Raw genomic sequence first — 18586 nt, 5'->3', positions numbered from 1 at the left:
CCCTTTCATGTGCATCTTCCATACCTATTCACACACTACCAGCACAACCTTGGGGTTCAGTATCTTTCCTAGTGGAGCCAAGAATCAAACCCACAACCTTCGTTGCAACAGTTGAAAGATGACTTGCTCTACCACTGAGCCACCGTCACCCCAATCAGTAAAACAGCTGTAACATTTAAATGACCTCTTATTACCTAAATTTGAATGTAGGTATAAATTAGCATAAAATAATAACATGACTTATTTTACAGTTACATGCCATCACTGATATATGATATAATCATACGGTAGCTATCAGTGTTATTATTTAAAATCAATATATCTTATTTAGTTTATACACACGTCTGTTGCCCAGCAAAAGTGCTTATTTAATGTCCCCCCCCCCCCCCCCCGCATTTCTGACCTGATTATCTGTTGCTTTACTGTATGAACAACTCTAATCTTTAAGACGTGCCTTTACTGTAAATACATATTCATTCCAGGTTGCCCTATATTTTCTGTGAAAGGGGGGGAAGGGATGCATTTCATCTGCTAATACACCACGTGAAGTCGAACCTCAGAGCGTTTATAAAGCAGCTCTTTCTTTGCTCTTTGCTCACTAACGGGGGATTTTTCACTCAGAGGAGACGTTCTGACAATGTGGACCCCTGCTGTTCTGCTGCTGCTGCTGCTGCTGGCAGTGACTTCACACACTGTGGCAAGTAAGTGCACGTTTAAACTGAATATCAACTGGAGGGCGTAATAAAACAAAATAGACACTAAATTGTTGAATTGAAAGTGTCTCAACTCTCATGAATGTAGTTTTAGAGATAAGCCAAATGAGATGATGCACAGCAAACTTAACATCATTCTTAAATAGCATAATCAGTCCAACAGTGCTATTTATCATACTATATTTATTTATAAATCGGTAATGCTGCAATATAACCATTTCCATTAAAAGTTAATATTACTGGATTATTAAAAGTGATGCATTCAAGTAGAAGATGCATTTTATATTTTGCAGTGATTTTACACTACTGTACCTACAGCCATAAGATTTCATGTATCTTAAATTATTATTTTACAACAAAATATTGTCACTTTATAGTAAATTTATATTGTTACATCTCTGCAAGGGATTTTAACAACGTAATATAATGTATCTGTCCATATTGTTGTGTCTGCATTATGCAGAAAGTAGTCAACAATGATTGTTCTCATGAAGCATTTTTAAACAGATAATTAAACATAATTTTGTTTTCTATTTTGTGTCTGTTTGAAAATGTAGGGAAATCTAAATGGGACATTCCTGGTTAAATCAAAGTTGAATTATAAAAAAGACTCAGTGGATTACAGCATGTCCATCAGAGACACTCGTGTGCAGGTTTTACAGTCAAGTTTCAGACCCACTTTCATGTTTTTTTCTCATGACCTCTTTACTCAGTCATGCATGAATGTAAATGACACGGAATTTGACCTTTATGGATCAAAGTGCAGCTATATGTCTCAATCATTTCATATTTAATACAACATTTCACAAACAGTACAAACAACAATAAAAAACAAGAGACATTAGTGCACACTCAGCCTTTGGACATGTGTTAAAAACATTATATTTTAATCACACAAATGTACACGCACACACCCACAGACACACAGACACACACACACACACACACACACACACACACACACACTCAGCTGAGCATCACATGAGTAGGATTGGAGGGATTTGAAATAAATTTTGTAATCATTTGGACAACTCCGCTCACCTTTGCCTTTCCTTAGATCAGTGAAAATAAAATGTTGCTATAACTGCATAGGCAACAATTTAAGACAATTTAAGAATGTTTACATTTTGGGTTCAAACATTGTAAAAAACAAATAAAAAGGAAAAGAAAAAAAGAGTGCTTTTTGAGCTGTATCCATTTTCTGTTTTCATACTTCAGAGCCTAAAAACCGTTTCACTCGCTATCCGTCATGGAACACCAAGATGTACCCAGTTTGGAAAGATGCAGACCCACGATACAGAGACTCCTGGAAAGGTACCTACTGTATGTTCAAATAAAAGAGTGTGATTTCATGGCCGTCCCGCTGGATCACCAGGATGTCAGAATGAATGAATGTAATCAATGTTTTAAGTGGAGATATGCACAGGGTGTTTATCTGTCACCTCTTGCAGGTGGACGAGTGACCGTCAGTGTAGCAAATGATTCTCCAACTCTGACCGGAGCCAAAGTCACCTTCACCATCGACCTGGAGTTCCCACACAATCAGAAAGTGCAGCCTGATGGAGAAGTTGTTTGGGCTGAAGACTCATTTGCCAACGGTAAAACACTATAGACAGACAATGGGACACTGTCAGACAGTCAGTTTAAAGTCCTCATAGATAGATAGATAGATAGATAGACTAACACTACTCTTCCTGCCACAGGAACAAAATACTATGAGTCCCGGCCAGTTTACCCAACACAGAACACAGACTGGGAGGCTGTTTTTCCTGATGGGACCCCGTTTGCAAAGGACCAGAAGCCAGGTTTCGTGTTTGTCTGGAAGACCTGGGGTGAGCGGAGCCGTCGACTCTCATTAAAATTCATCTAAACTTCAGACGTCCTTTCTGAGGGTCAGAGAGTTTCTTCCAACACATGATGTGACCTGAAAAGTGACCTACAAACAGGATTATAATATAAATCCTGTCACATGATCAGTTTATATGCCACTTCACTTCATTTGCTCTGCATGCATATGTTTTATTAACAGGATGTTAAGAAACAAAGAAATATACATAATGATAATGTAAGGTACTGTTTATCCATTTGTTTGATAAATGCTTTCATGTGAGACGTCCCACGCATTCAAGCTCCTGACCTGGAGCTGGAATCACGTATACTGTAGATGTTTGCAGTGATGAAGAGTCAGCAGTGTACTGTACCTCATCTGTGTCTCTGGACGCTCATTATACAGGTCAGTACTGGCAGGTGGCAGACGGACCCTCCTCCTCTCTGACCATTGGTACAGACGACATCCCGTTGGGCTCCTATACCATGGACATCGTCATCTACCACTACCGCAGCAAAGAGAGGTTCATCCCTCTGGGATATGCCTCCACTCAGTTCTCCATCACTGGTCAGTCAGGGACTGTGTGAATATTGTTGTGGTGGGGAGGGAGGCGGTACAATGTGTTTTACTTGATGAAAAAAACAAAACGTTCCCCAGGATTATTAATATTTTCTATGGATCCCTTCTTAACACATCTTCATAATACCATCAACTCCTCAAGATGACACAACCTTGACTGTAAAATGCAGGCAGTATAAAACAGAAGCATACAGCATCATGGCTACAGTATACAGTATATTCACTCTCATGAGGCGCAGCTAAAATGAAGGATGTGGAGTTGCACAAAAGGAAGTAAAAATCTTATCTGCCTTATTTTCCTATCTCCTCAGATCAAATCCCTTTCGCTGTCGCCTTGGAACAAATCGATGACATAGTGGCAGGAGACCTGCGTTTCATCCAGAACAGAGCAATAACCTTCACCGTCACCCTCCATGACCCCAGCCAGTACCTCAGTGATGCGGACGTCACCTTCAACTGGGACTTCGGAGACGAAAGTGGCGCGCTCATATCCAGAGAGCTGACCGTCACTCACACCTACATCACCTCTGGCTCATTCAAGCCTCGGGTGGTGATCCAGGCAGTCATCCCGGATAAGACCTGCAATCCGCCAGTTGATCCCACGACCCAGACTCCTGGTCCACATCCAGGTAAACAGTACAAGTGAAAGGTGTAGTTTTGAGCAAAAAACAGCAAAATAGCCACTCATGCTCAACCTATATCCCTGGAAAACACTTTTAAAGTCTGTTCTTAACATTTTCAGTTGTGCTGCTCACAGACAGACCAACACTAGCTAAAACATTACTTCTGCACTGTCAGGACAGTGTGGCAGTGAACCAGCATGCACCCTGAAAGTCAGGCAGCTAAATGGAACTCAACCAACGTTTGCCCTTTTTTGTGGAATAAATAAAGTTTAAATGTGCTTCCACTGGTGAAATCTCTTGCCTTCAGGTCAGGTCAAGTCAGGTTAGATCTTCCCAACCTTGGGGGTTGTGAAGGAGAACACTTATGTCACATTTTCCATACTTTGTCAAAGGTTTGTAAAATGTCTGAGTGACGCAATGTGAGAACTCAGCATATGTGAAATGGCAAACGCCATTAAATACACTTATTTTGGAGGCGTTTTCCAAACATCACGTACAAGGATGTTTTTGTTGCTTTGATTGTTTGTCTGTGTCTGTGTATGTGTATGTGTTAGAACGATCTGCTGAATCTACAAGTTACATTAAATGTGGATCGTGATAATGAGTTAGTTATTATCATGTTATAATGTTTGATTAAATGATAATATAGTGCATGTGTGTATGGCACCTATTATACATATACCCATTGTATTAAATGAATAATGTAACTGACTCACCCCTCTGCACACAGGGAAAGTGTCAGCACTGTCTGCTCTCTCTCTACTGGTTTCCACCAAGTCAACTAGTCTGAATGTCAATATGGCGTCCTCTGACACAGAGGAATACAACACTGAAGATGAGGCCTCCACGGCCTCCGCCAGCCAACCTGTGCAGGAAACACCCACAGTGGCCAAGACTCCCTCCACCATTAACCATGACACACCAGTGGACACTGATGCAGGGACTGGGCTCACAGCAGGCAAGCTTTGTTTTAGTCCACATCTGTATGTAGGCTCACTGGTGGTCTCACAATGTGTCCTGTTAAAGTGAAAAATAATGGACTCACACCAGATGACTGGCTTAACTAGATAAGAAGAGCATCAGCCCATTTCCTGAAATGTAAATATGATGTAAATCTTTCAGGATGTACGACAAGCAGAGCTTGAATTTCACGATTGGGCTTTATGTTTTGAATTCTCATTTGCATGTTGAATGCCAGTGTCAACCCAAGTGTATCAGCGTATGAAAATGACTGGGTGTGGGGAGGAGGATTCAAAATTGAATTTAGTTTGTAATATAATGAAGCAGCTGGACTCTCCTTACTCACCTTGTCAATTATAATGAAAATGTAACATATGAATTATATAATGTAGTGTTAATTTCCTGTGGCTGTTTGTCATCGCCAGGTGCAAAGCAAACAGTGACCCTAACAAGCCAAGCTACAGTGGTGGGAGCTGCTAAAAGCGATGCCGATGGCGATTGTGTGATTTATCGTTATGGCTCCTTCTGCACTGGCATTGAAGTGTTTGGTGAGTTTCCTTTCATTAGTTCTATCAAAGTGAAACATGTCAGTGTCCATCCTTAACTGCGCGACCCTTGTTTTATTGTGTTATTTTCAGAGGGCATCAGAACAGTAGAGATCACAAAAGTGGACAATGCTGTCACGGCAACATCGAAAATGGGCAAAAAGGTTGTGGATATCACCGTTACCTGCCAGGGAAGGTGAATTCACCTGTTATATACTCTACATTTTCATGAAACTCACAAAGTAGTTGATTGTATATTTTTTCAACCGCCATATCATCTTCACATTTTTCCGCAGCTTTCCCAGGGAAGTGTGCAGTGTGATTCTGGATGCAGACTGCTTGAAACCAATTCACACAGTGTGCAACACGGTGGAGCCGTCACAGGAGTGTCAGCTGGTGCTGCGTCACTTCTTCAACTACTCTGGTGTCTACTGCATCAACGTGTCCATGTCCAATGATGTCAGTTTAGCCGTCACCAGTTCCAAATTCAACATTGGGATAAGTACGCCACATAACCTCTGGTTGCTTGTTTTGATAAAAAAAATATCTCTGCCTTTGTCCTGCACACTGAGTGAAAACTTTAATCTATGTTTCAGGTCCTGGTGTTTCCTCCTCTGGCGCCATTGCCCTGTTGCTGGGTTTCCTGGCTCTTGTTCTAGTCATAGGAATAGTGGCATATACCTACAAGTATGTTTTTGAGATCAAAGATATTATATTCTTTGTTTCTGTGTAACATCCCATCTGTTATTCAAGCTTGAAGTTACTGTAAAAGGGGAAACACAACATTGAACTTCCTCTTCTTTCTGCTAAATGCATTTGTATATGGGGAAAATACAAAACCTAACAGTAAAAAGACAACAGCAAACAATTATCTAAATATCCAGAGTTATAAAACAGATAAGAATCTTGTTCCATTCTTTGATGGCTTCAAAAGAGAAGGCTGATGGGAGGTTTCCCCGTTTTGGTCTGATGCAGAAACTAGTGTCCCAAGATGGTGGTTTCCATAAAACAAAGCCTTTGTCTAAAGTACATATAAGGCTTTTTCAAAGGCTACGAAAACAAAATGATTTTTTTTATCCCCAAACGATTATACAGTTCAACATTTCAGCCATTAAACCCTCCTAAATGTTGAGGGTGGACCTTTAAGAGACACTCTGACATTTTACCAGCTGCTCTCTAATGCTTATCTACAGTTTGTTGCTGACTGAGCAGGTAGTGTTAAATCTTAGTTCTTGCTGAAAACAGCTGTGTTCTGCAGCTACAAGACCAGTGAGCAAGAACCTGAATGCTGAAGCTGTGGTGTGGACATAATAATCAATGAGCTGAAACTCACTATAACGCTCTACAAAGCTGAAGAATCATTAGATAAACTCTCTGGAGGTTTATAACCACAAACACCTTTCACATAATCATGCAGCGTTCACCTTTTTTCACTTGTCTGTATTTTGTGCTTCACTCACCAGGCGTTTCAAGTCCTACCGACCTCTGAAGGAGGACCTGCTCGTGTCAGGAGGTCAGCAGGTCAACGGGGATCAGCGCTGCTCTGCGCCATCCGTCCTCTGCAACCTCCTGAAGAGACGAGAAGCTGTCGACATTGGCCCTCTGCTGCAGGACAAGCCGGTGTGAACCGTCGCTGGCCTCACACAAACACAATAAAACACCAAGCAGCATCGGATTTGCAGGTTACAGACACCTGGGATGCCTTTTTATACTTTTATAAAATACATGTTTTCTATTAAATTTGGAATGATACCTTTGACATATTGCAAAGTTCAATTTTTGTGAGTTGTAATAAAGAGCTTCAAATTGTGCAACACTGAGTTTAAATGTCATGTACTGCTGCATCAATATGACTGAGCTGCTTGAGATATAAAACATTTGATTTTCCATGTTTTTAGAAAGTTGACTAACAAGATGACTCTTTCCTCTCTCAATCATGAGCAGTCGCTTTTCCTGAATGTCAAAATATAGGTTTAGGTTGGATCCTCATGGTATAACCATATCAAATACAGTTTGTAATGTAGATCCTGTGTGAATGCCAGAAACCTAAATTTGAAGAAACATACAGTAAGAATATTGTTTCATAACAGAGACAATATTTAGTTTGAATTAAAAAGACAACACGACTTTCACATGCCACAGAACTTTTATTCAGTCAAATGTATCATTTTCCAGGAATATTTCAGCAGCCAAATTGTCAAACAATACGGCACAATTTCTATTTGGAAACTCCTCACATGCACCCCTTTAGTATTCTTCTCCTTCCTCCTCTCCCTCACCCTCAATGGAGTCGACTCCCACCTCCTCATAATCTTTCTCGAGCGCTGCCATGTCCTCTCTGGCCTCAGAGAACTCTCCTTCCTCCATACCCTCACCTACATACCAGTGAACAAAGGCGCGCTTGGCATACATCAGGTCAAACTTGTGGTCGAGCCGAGCCCAGGCCTCAGCGATGGCAGTGGTGTTGCTCAGCATGCACACAGCTCTCTGGACCTTGGCCAGGTCTCCACCAGGAACCACAGTGGGTGGCTGGTAGTTGATGCCGACCTTGAAACCAGTGGGACACCAGTCCACAAACTGGATGGAGCGCTTGGTCTTGATGGTGGCGATGGCAGCATTGACATCTTTGGGCACCACATCACCGCGGAACAGCAGGCAGCAGGCCATGTACTTGCCATGACGAGGGTCACATTTCACCATCTGATTGGCTGGTTCGAAGCAGGCGTTTGTGATCTCAGACACCGAGAGCTGCTCATGGTACGCCTTCTCAGCAGAGATGACAGGGGCGTAGGTGGCCAGAGGGAAGTGGATACGGGGATATGGCACCAGATTGGTCTGGAACTCGGTCAGATCAACATTGAGGGCCCCATCGAAACGGAGGGAGGCAGTGATGGAGGACACAATCTGACTGATTAGCCTGTTCAGGTTGGTGTATGTAGGACGCTCGATGTCGAGGTTCCTGCGGCAGATATCATAGATGGCCTCATTATCCACCATGAACGCACAGTCAGAGTGCTCCAGGGTGGTGTGGGTGGTCAGGATGGAGTTGTAGGGCTCCACCACTGCAGTGGACACCTGGGGAGCTGGGTAGATGGAGAACTCGAGCTTGGACTTCTTGCCATAATCGACAGACAGACGCTCCATCAGCAGGGAGGTGAAGCCAGAGCCGGTGCCACCTCCAAAGCTGTGGAAAACCAGGAAGCCCTGCAGACCAGTGCACTGGTCAGCCTGAGGACAGAGAGGGAGACAGTGATTAAAATATGGGATTCAATATGATTTGGTCTAACATTTTGGGTAAAATTAAGAAATATTAACTCATTGTCATATCAATTTACCTACCAGTTTGCGGATCCTGTCCAGCACCAGGTCAATGGTCTCCTTGCCAATAGTGTAATGTCCACGTGCATAGTTGTTGGCAGCATCTTCCTTCCCAGTGATCAGCTGCTCAGGGTGGAACAGCTGGCGGTAGGTCCCAGTGCGCACCTCATCTAAAAGAGACAATACATTTTTAATGAAATGCCATGCTTATTTTCCATATTAAAAAAAAAAAAAAAAAAGAAAAAGAAAAAGATCTAAAACTGATTTATAGAAGGTAATTACTCTAACCGATGACAGTGGGCTCCAGGTCGACAAAAACAGCTCTGGGGACATGCTTTCCAGCTCCAGTCTCACTGAAGAAGGTGTTGAAGGAATCGTCTCCCCCTCCAAGAGTTTTGTCACTGGGCATCTGTCCATCAGGCTGGATCCCATGTTCCAGGCAGTAAAGCTCCCAGCAGGCATTGCCGATCTGCACACCAGCCTGACCGACATGTATGGAGATACACTCACGCTGTGGAAAAGAGGAAACAAATGGTCATCCCTCCATGTTGATATACATTTTTTTAAATGCATTTGTATATGGGAAAATGTATATATGAGAGAGAGATGCCATTTAATAATTTTTCCTTTTTAGCACAAATGCATCAAGAGTGCAGCAGGAGGAGCCTCCCTGCACCACAATCCTCAGGGGACAACGTTCTGGCAGCAGCCCCCACACAGGCACAGCCTCCTCTCATCTTTCCTACTGTCTTTTTTTACTCCAAACCAAACCCCCCCTTTTATGTGGTACAAGCCAATGCGCACACGTTAGTCTGGAATATTCCACTTGCATGAGTGCATGTGTGGATAATAATTTAAGTAAACATTAGTTGTTTTTAAGTAATAATAATAATAATAATAATAATAAACAATAAAATGATCAATTTGGATTACATGAAGACAAAACAACGCGTTTATTTAATTGATCCCTTAATAATATATGTCAAGCTTGAACCGAAACATTAAATTCGGTTCATTTTTGTCGTTATACTAAAAGGAATAAAGTAAAAAAATATATATTATCTAATGCAAATTATAAATAATAACCACAATCCACTGTCCGCGTCCGTCCGCGCCCACACTGCCCCTCCCTTCATCCCAGTCTGACAAAATGACCGATTTTTGCCTTTTTAGCACAGGTTTCATACATTAAATTAGACAAATTTAAAATAATAACACGAGTAAATGTGTTGTTTAATTGACGAAAAACCCCTTTCGCCGTCAGGATTGTCCCAAAAACCCTGAATGGAAAGAGTTCAGTGTGTTGTTCTCATCTCAACACAATGACAATCACGTCATGCCACTGTGTCACAGACACGTCTTTTTTTTTTATTTTTTTTTTTAGCACGTCTTAAAGTAACGTTGCTGTGATAATTTGTGATATTTCTACGCGGAAATTAGCCTGTTTTATTAAATCAGACAGGATTATATCGCGGGGACGCCGTGACAGCAGTCGCTTTCCATGTCTACTTCACTACATTCGCAGAGAAGATAAAACCACTCACCATGTTTCCTTTTGAGTTTGAGAGAAGACGAAAAGACCGAGAGGAGAGTAAAGGAAATGTGGGGGGAAAAGAAAGGCTTTAATAATAAACGCAAAGGTTTGGGTTGCGTGTAGAACCCAATGAGGTCGATGCAACAACTGCTGAACAGAGGGCGGAGCTACCATATTTATACACAAAGGGGAAGTGGATTAGCCCATTAGCTTCAGAGCGAGGGGGGAGAAGAGAGGATATATATATTTTATATATTTTATATTTACATAAATAACATCATAAAAAAAAGATGTGGCTTTAATAATATGTTCACATTAAAACAAAATGCCTTCTTTTAATTAATTATTCGAAGCATACATTTTATGAAAAATCTTATTTATTATGCTTGCAGTGCAGATGAATATGTATTATTCAAATATGTCAGCCCACAAATCAATAAAAACACAGCCCTATATATTGAGTTTTTTTTTTTATAATGTTATAAAAATGTGGCAAATTCTATTAACACTATAGTGATTTAAATTGGGTGGGATTTTAATCTATAAATTCATTACTTTTTTAAAAACACATATGTTTGAGGACATTCTGATTGAATAAAGGGGCACTTTTAGAAAAAAAGGCTAATTAATTATGCATACACATTTTGTTTTTACCAATCAACAGAAAACCAGAAAAACTGTTTTTCAGTGTTGCAAATTCTTTGTAAAAAAACAAAAAACAGTGACTTGGTTCAGTCGCTGCCATGTAGATGACACAAAATGGCTGAATGCTTCTGTCGCACAAGATGCTTCCATCTCACTTGAGCAGCCAGGTGGCCATGTTGCTAAGGGCTTGCCATGGTGTCTACCCATGCCAGCTCCCCTCCCTCTTTGTCCTAGATTCTCTGCAATGATGTCATTCAGTGGTGCGATCACGTGGTTACATCTCCCTCTTCCCCCATCTCTCTCTCTCTCTCTGTGCTTCTGTTGTTCAGCTGCACTGGAGCCAGGGTGTGCCTCCCTGGATTCTGCCTTCTTCTAAGTGACAGAAAAATGTGGAAACATGTGCACAAACTAAGGTGTCTGCTGTTTGGGTGCTGCTTTTACAACATGACAAAATCCTGCACAGCATGACAGTCATTTTAGGCTTTCCAATAGTGTTTCTGATATAGGTAGTACTGCATACTGTAGTTCCACACCATTACTCACTGCAGAATGAGTCAAACACTTAATGTGGGAATAATCATTCATTATTCAGCATGGGAGTGAGGATGTATGATGTACAAGCAGGCTCTCTGTCGTTGCTGTGCTCAGTATGAACTGTAGGGTAAGAAAGAGAAGCACAGGAAGCAGCCATGGACCCCAGCCAGGACTTCTAAAGAGAACATTCTGCAGAGTCCCGCCTCCCTCTCCTCCTCCCTCTCCTCCTCCCCAGCAGCTGTGAGGCAGGGAGGGTCTGAGCAGCTGCTCCCCAGGAGGAGAGGCAGGATGAGAATACTACATAGATGGGTGAATGGTCCTCATGGCTTAAAAGTGACTGCACTCCATCCTGCAAAGAGAGAGTATGATATACCTTGAAAGGTATTTCCGTCTGTCACAGCAGAAACTCTGTGTTGACTGTTTTAATGCAGGTGCAGTTCACTTAACTGACACCATGTCATAAAAGACAGAGGCTGTGGTAGACCATTTTCAAATTCCATCCATCCACCTTTGACCGCTTTATCCTGCACATGAGGGTGACAGGGGGTCGCTGGTGCCAGTCCCAGCTGACATAGGGTGAAAGGTGGGGTACACCCTGGAAAGGTCGCCAGCCCACAAACAACCATCCAGACTCACACCTATGGTCAGTTTAGAGTGTCCACTTTGCCTAATCATTGATAAGCTAAAATATTCACAAAAAACAGACACATCATTTCTGCCCCTAGCTCAGCTGTTGTCATAGTTTCCTTTGTTGTTTGCAACCGAGGTATCTGTTAGTTTGCAGGGCTATAATTTAGCACAGGAACAGATAATTGTTTGAGACACACCCCCACAGAGCTGTGTATGCACAACCCTATACATTACTGCTCTATTTCTGCTTCTATTTCACTACAACTGCCATCAGTGTCGTGCAACCTGTGTCACAGAGGCCACTAATCATCATTTACACATCAGCACACATGGCATCAGGGTGAAGGATTTTGGGATATGCTTGGGTTAGATGATTCACATCCTCCCACAAAGATGGTGAATCCCATTAGCTGAGATTTTTCAATACTAGGCTGTGCCTGTATCAGTTCTCATAGCAACCGTTAAATCTTGGGTACCAGACTGGGGGTTGGGCGTCGGAGCCTCACTGGGTCCGACACATCTCTCATCTATGAATGGACACTTGGACCTCGTTTATCTAAGTAAAAACAGAATACTGGAAATAAACTCAATGTCAAATGCCAACAGGGAAACACATAAAGAGAATCAGTGATAACCTGTAAACAACAGAGCTAAAATAACACACAAACTTAAAAAAACACACACACATCATCCTAATGTTAACATTTTATTTTTAGTTTGACAAGCTAACCGAAAATTAATTCATAAATGTACATGAGTATTTTGTGCCAGGGCTCAGTGGTGGATGAGGTGTGACTGTAGTGTTGTGCTGGTGCTGAAACTGAGAGGAGAAGGTAGTCACAGCTGTGTCTCTTCTCTGTATGTTCTTTTGTAGATTGTAGATAGTCCGTGTTAAACATTGAGGCTGCAGCAGCGTGTTATTTAGCCTTTCTGAAGCAACTTTATGCTTAAATGGCCCATGTATAAGAATTAGTAAGACATAGTGAGACTGCAGTTTGTGTCTTCCAGTCAACCCTCCCTTTTGCAAGTGCGTCACTACGGATGTTTTTCTTCTTCATGTGAGTGGTGAGACTCTGCTTCAAGACACAAAATGCCCGCCCATGGTTGTTTTGGCCGTATGGGCTGCTGTAGAAAGATGGTGTCTTCTGTACAGTAAGACCCTTGCCTTGAAGCAGTTACTCACTGGACATTTAAGTCGATTATTTATTTTTTAAGAAAAAGGTTGCCCTCGATGTGGGGGATGTGTAATTATTGTGTGGTGCTAAAGGCAATAGTAAGGTTGAAATTTAGACCAATGTCCAAAAACATGAGGATGGATGTTTCCAAATTGCACCTGCTCTATTCCCTCTTATTTCAGGCTATGTCAGGTGTTAAGTGTGTTTGAATATTGTGTGTAGGAATATATATAGAGATAGGGTGATACTTGGCAGAAATGATGGATATTACGCAGCATTTCACAATGAAAGGCGCCATGCTTACAGCACAATAACGGGAGGAGTTCGTGCTCGGGTGGGGTCTGGTGGGCGGTGTTTGTACCGGGGAGACCTGCTCATCCAATAAAAATAACACAGACACTTTGATACGTAAGACTGACAGTGATTTGACCAATAGCCGCACAACAGGCGCCGGCGCCGGGACCTCAGACGCATAAATACAAGTGTCCAGGGCGTGTGCGCCATCTTCTCTTACATCGACCCCATAACAGTCGACTCGTAAGATCTTTCAAGGAGCTTCTCGAATCTTCTTCAGTGACTATAACGCGACAATATGGTAAGAAACGCCCTTGGATAAACACATATTTACTGTTACTAAATTCAAAAAGGATGTGATTGTTTGGTATGAGGAGAAAGGAGAGCGTTAATAGATAATTATGAAGGAAAAATAAATGATCAATTAGGCTATGACAAAATTGCTAAGTGTTAAACCAACATATACATGTATTTAGCCTATGCATTTATATAATATTGTGGTTATGGGGTGAGGTTTGGTGCGTGGGAACTAAATGGACAATAATGGACGAGCAAATTGAGCAAAAGAGGGTTCCACTGAACGGAATTAACAAGCTCCGGTCCAAACGCTGACTATGACGTATTTTGTAGCCAGTCGCAGACATACAAACCCCGGGCATCCACTGTCGAGGATGCGAATCAGCAGTGCCAGCTTTAAGTGGCCTCCACCCAGAGGAACTCACTCACTCACTCTCTCCGCAGAGGAAATGGATTACATGCAGTGTCTGCTCTGAGCAAGGCATTAATAATTCATGATGGCGATGAACACTGCTGAGTGATGCAGCTTTCTTTTTGACCATGGTTACAATAAACACTTTCTTGACCGTTGTCCATAGCCTCACAATATGTGACACAATGCACCAATCAGAAGAACCAATAATACTTATAATACTAATAAATAATTAGTACTAATGAATACTTACAACTGCTCAAAATCTATTACTTGACTTCACATACCTCCATTTAAAAACATTAAGAATGAAAGTCTACAGTTGTATAACCACTTTTTTTCCTTCTCTCCACAGCGTGAGTGCATCTCCATCCACGTTGGTCAGGCTGGTGTCCAGATCGGCAATGCCTGCTGGGAGCTTTACTGTCTGGAACATGGGATCCAGCCTGATGGACAGATGCCCAGTGACAAGACCATTGGGGGAGGAGACGACTCCTTCAACACCTTCTTCAGTGAGACTGGAGCTGGAAAGCACGTCCCCAGAGCAGTTTTTGTTGACCTGGAGCCCACTGTCATTGGTAAGTCAGCATCTTTCTTTGGAAATCCACATTGAAAATTTGCAAATAAAAGCCTCATGCAATATCTGTATTGTCTTTCTCTCTAGATGAGGTGCGCAGTGGGACCTACCGCCAGCTTTTCCACCCTGAGCAGCTGATCACCGGGAAGGAAGATGCTGCCAACAACTACGCCCGTGGACACTACACTATTGGCAAGGAGATCATTGACCTGGTGCTGGACAGGATCCGCAAACTGGTGGGTAAATTGAAATGAAAATTTGTAAAAATGTTAAACTAAATCACAAACTCATATTTTAATCACTGTTTCCCTTTCTGTTTTCAGGCTGACCAGTGCACTGGTCTGCAGGGCTTCCTGGTTTTCCACAGCTTTGGAGGTGGCACCGGCTCTGGCTTCACCTCCCTGCTGATGGAGCGTCTGTCTGTCGATTATGGCAAGAAGTCCAAGCTAGAGTTCTCCATCTACCCAGCTCCCCAGGTGTCCACTGCAGTGGTGGAGCCCTACAATGCTATCCTGACCACCCACACCACCCTGGAGCACTCTGACTGTGCTTTCATGGTAGATAATGAGGCCATCTATGATATCTGCCGCAGGAACCTCGACATCGAGCGTCCTTCCTACACAAACCTGAACAGGCTCATTGGTCAGATTGTGTCCTCCATCACTGCCTCCCTCCGTTTCGATGGGGCCCTCAATGTTGATTTGACCGAGTTCCAGACCAATCTGGTGCCATATCCCCGTATCCACTTCCCTCTGGCCACCTACGCCCCTGTCATCTCTGCTGAGAAGGCGTACCATGAGCAGCTCTCGGTGTCTGAGATCACAAACGCCTGCTTCGAACCAGCCAATCAGATGGTGAAATGTGACCCTCGTCATGGCAAGTACATGGCCTGCTGTCTCTTGTATCGTGGTGACGTGGTGCCCAAAGATGTCAACGCTGCCATCGCCACCATCAAGACCAAGCGCTCCATCCAGTTTGTGGACTGGTGTCCCACTGGTTTCAAGGTCGGCATCAACTACCAGCCACCCACTGTGGTTCCTGGTGGAGACCTGGCCAAGGTCCAGAGAGCTGTGTGCATGCTGAGCAACACCACTGCTATCGCTGAGGCCTGGGCTCGGCTCGACCACAAGTTTGACCTGATGTATGCCAAGCGCGCCTTTGTTCACTGGTATGTAGGTGAGGGTATGGAGGAGGGAGAGTTCTCTGAGGCCAGAGAGGACATGGCAGCGCTCGAGAAAGATTATGAGGAGGTGGGAGTCGACTCCATTGAGGGTGAGGGAGAGGAGGAAGGAGAAGAATACTAAAGGGACACAGAGGTGAAACAAGAGAGAGTCTGTTCAAAGCATTCCAAACAGAAATTATTCTGTTTTGTTTGTGTATTGTGATATTGTCCCCAGTTTGGTTGCTGAAGTCATCTTGAGGCAATAAAGTTCTTGAGCATGTGAAAGTTCTTTGTCTTTTATTAATTTAACCAAATGTTCCGGTGTGTGTTTATCTAATAGTAATTGTTGTGACTAATTGTTGAAATACTGTTAAAATGATGTAAGTCATTCCTTTTAGTCATACTTTTCCATTTAGACTTGGCAAAATTCACTCAGGATATACGTTTTTCTCATTTTCTCCCTTGAGTCTTAAACATGTAACAAAACACATTTCTAAAAATTTCCAATCCGGCTGTTTATGTTAAGATTTCATTTTTACTGCTGAGCTGAGATGCACAAGTTCAGGTTAGAATATTAAACATATTTAACAGAAGCCTCAGCAACAGGCTGCTCCTCCCAAAGTACAGGACCAACGTCCCCCAGGCCATCGAATATGTATATATATATATATATATATATATATATATATATATATATATATATATATATATATATATATACATACATATATATGTATATATATATATAAAAAATATATATGTATATATATATATATATATATATATATATATATATGTGTGCTGTGTGTGTGTGTATGTATGTATGTATGTATGTATACATACATATATATATATATAGCATAGGTCATTTTTATTTTTTATCTTATTTTATTCTATTCTATATTTTATTCTATATCTTATGGTGTTTGGTACCTGGGGTGTTTCTCTTTCCAGTCTCCTGTAAAGTGTGACTCTAATTTTAACAGTGCTGTGTGTGGACGTTGGAGCTGTTAATTTCCCTGAGGGAACCTCCCAAAGGGATTAATAAAGTCGTCTGTCTGTCTGTCTGTCTGTCTGTCTAAAACACACTAACTTTAATAATAATAGATTACTGTAGAGACAATAGTAAGACCTTAGGCAACCATTATGTTTGAAGTTACATGAAATCAACATTTTATAATGAACTGATCTAAGCATATCTGCAATAGACTGCAGGGTGCACCATGTCTGTCAGCTGGGATTGGCTCCATAAAATTATATTATAGGAAATGGGGCCCCCTAGTGGTGGTAAAGGTTTGGAGTAAGAAAGCTGACAGTTGACAGCTTGAGCCTTTTTTTAAATCCTCCTAGATGATGAGTCATACAGATGTTAAATTAAGTGCACTATTAATATAAACAACCCTCTGGCAATGTTTTATCACTCACTTTACTGTCAGAATAATTCCAAGAGACCTGGTATTTTCTCAACTGTTACAGTAAAATAAAAAGACAGAAATCATTATTGCAGACAACACATGTATGTGCATCACTGTGCACTGAATCCACTGACCTCCTTATGGTGGCTTCTTAACAGCATGGTCTGTGTGATTTAATGAGCTGGGTGTGTGTACATTTTCTCTATTTAAATTCGAAAATGTTCAAATCATTGTTATTATTATGGCTCCCATTCTCCCCTAAGTGTGTGGATTTCCTCCGGGTTCTCCGTCTTCCTCCCACAGTCCAAAAACATGCAATATGGAGATTAGGTAAATTGGACACTCTAAATTGACCAAGGGTGTGAGAGTGAATGATTGAATAGTTGTTTGTCTCTATATGTGGTCCTGTGATGGATTGGTGAACTGTTCAGGGTGTACCCCGCCTATCGCTCTATGTCAGCTGACCCTCGACCTGCCTGTGGAGGATGAAGTGGTAGAAAATGGATGGATGGATGGATGGATGCTATTGTTATAAGGCATCCACATATCACCACACCTTCAGCATATCACATTCAACAGGCATCTCTGTTTTTAGTAACCAATTACAAAGTTGTCCAGTCGTTTATTATTCATTATATTAACATTTATTTCTATTGTTAAATCAGTCAACTTGTTAAATATATGTTTATGAGGAAAAATATTGTTTTGTAAAGTAACTCCAGCAATTGGATCGTTGATTGCAAGGCTTCAGAGACATCTATTTCTTGTACACTTCATTGTGTCATAGATTTGATGTGAGATATGCTTTTAGAAGTTTTTGCAAGTGTATTAAAACTGGAAACTTTGTCTAAAAATGTAGTCAAACCTTTTGTTGTGACACAGGTGCATCCACTTTGCTTTAATTATCCTTAAGATGTTTGTAAAACATTGCTGTATTGGTGATAGTGATAACATTAACAATGCCTCTGTTCAGTCGAGACAATGTGTGACAGTGAGCCAACATACACCCTAATACTGAGGAAGGTACATGGAAATCAGCCGTAATTAATTTGATTATTTACACCTGCAACTCTCCTACTGTTACCATGGATATATATCCATAACGGTGACCATTTTCATGGCAGATATTTTGACAGGTTCCAATTAAGGATGGTGACAATACCACTTTTTTTGTATCTACTGATACCAATATTAGTCCATCTTTGGACTAGAGTTGTATGTCTTGAGACCGGTCTTAGTCTTGGTATTGTCTTGGTCTCAGTTTAGGTGGACTTGACTACAAGTCTACTATGAACTATGAAGCTATTACCAACATATTTGTGCTGAGTCATTTCAAAGACATAAC

General features: G+C 41.7%; 3 protein-coding genes across 4 annotated transcripts; 2 read left to right on the top strand and 1 right to left on the bottom strand.

Annotated features, from left to right (window-relative positions):
• Positions 1 to 612: 612 nt before the first annotated feature.
• pmelb (premelanosome protein b) lies at positions 613 to 7062 on the top strand. Of its 2 annotated transcripts, none has more exons than XM_058644191.1 (12): positions 613 to 701; positions 1932 to 2027; positions 2165 to 2311; positions 2417 to 2545; positions 2947 to 3108; positions 3432 to 3749; positions 4561 to 4701; positions 5129 to 5251; positions 5342 to 5444; positions 5545 to 5750; positions 5845 to 5935; positions 6712 to 7062. In XM_058644191.1, exons 1-12 carry the CDS (start codon positions 638 to 640, stop codon positions 6872 to 6874), a joined length of 1743 nt encoding a protein of 580 aa, XP_058500174.1. In that variant the 5' UTR covers positions 613 to 637; the 3' UTR covers positions 6875 to 7062. The 2 variants fall into 2 exon arrangements, with proteins under 2 accessions (XP_058500174.1, XP_058500173.1); XM_058644190.1 differs by having other exon boundaries at positions 4474 to 4701.
• A 313-nt stretch (positions 7063 to 7375) lies between these two features.
• On the bottom strand, positions 7376 to 10248 carry LOC131469234 (tubulin alpha chain-like). Its single transcript, XM_058644193.1, has 4 exons — positions 10111 to 10248; positions 8855 to 9077; positions 8588 to 8736; positions 7376 to 8476 (listed from the first exon to the last, which is right to left on the bottom strand). The coding sequence occupies exons 1-4, from the start codon at positions 10111 to 10113 to the stop codon at positions 7496 to 7498; spliced, it is 1356 nt and encodes a 451-aa protein (XP_058500176.1). The 5' UTR covers positions 10114 to 10248; the 3' UTR covers positions 7376 to 7495.
• A 3272-nt stretch (positions 10249 to 13520) lies between these two features.
• tuba1a (tubulin, alpha 1a) lies at positions 13521 to 16111 on the top strand. Its single transcript, XM_058644192.1, has 4 exons — positions 13521 to 13679; positions 14443 to 14665; positions 14752 to 14900; positions 14988 to 16111. The coding sequence occupies exons 1-4, from the start codon at positions 13677 to 13679 to the stop codon at positions 15966 to 15968; spliced, it is 1356 nt and encodes a 451-aa protein (XP_058500175.1). The 5' UTR covers positions 13521 to 13676; the 3' UTR covers positions 15969 to 16111.
• Positions 16112 to 18586: the final 2475 nt, after the last annotated feature.

The sequence above is a fragment of the Solea solea genome, chromosome 11 (genome assembly GCF_958295425.1).
Source record: "Solea solea chromosome 11, fSolSol10.1, whole genome shotgun sequence".
NCBI classification, from domain to species: domain Eukaryota; kingdom Metazoa; phylum Chordata; class Actinopteri; order Pleuronectiformes; family Soleidae; genus Solea; species Solea solea.
This window is presented reverse-complemented; position numbering and strand designations above follow the sequence as displayed.

Excerpts from the sequence above, each read along its gene's own strand:
- pmelb (XM_058644190.1), top strand. The coding sequence starts at position 638 with ATGTGGACCCCTGCTGTTCTGCTGCTGCTGCTGCTGCTGGCAGTGACT. Across the intron at positions 3,750-4,473 it reads GACTCCTGGTCCACATCCAG|GGAAAGTGTCAGCACTGTCT; the intron begins GTAAACAGTACA and ends CTCTGCACACAG. Across the intron at positions 5,445-5,544 it reads ACCGTTACCTGCCAGGGAAG|CTTTCCCAGGGAAGTGTGCA; the intron begins GTGAATTCACCT and ends ATTTTTCCGCAG.
- LOC131469234 (XM_058644193.1), bottom strand. Across the intron at positions 8,737-8,854 it reads CCTGGAGCCCACTGTCATCG|ATGAGGTGCGCACTGGGACC; the intron begins GTTAGAGTAATT and ends TGTCTCTTTTAG. Across the intron at positions 8,477-8,587 it reads TGGACAGGATCCGCAAACTG|GCTGACCAGTGCACTGGTCT; the intron begins GTAGGTAAATTG and ends CTCTGTCCTCAG.
- tuba1a (XM_058644192.1), top strand. Across the intron at positions 14,666-14,751 it reads CCTGGAGCCCACTGTCATTG|ATGAGGTGCGCAGTGGGACC; the intron begins GTAAGTCAGCAT and ends CTTTCTCTCTAG. Across the intron at positions 14,901-14,987 it reads TGGACAGGATCCGCAAACTG|GCTGACCAGTGCACTGGTCT; the intron begins GTGGGTAAATTG and ends TTCTGTTTTCAG.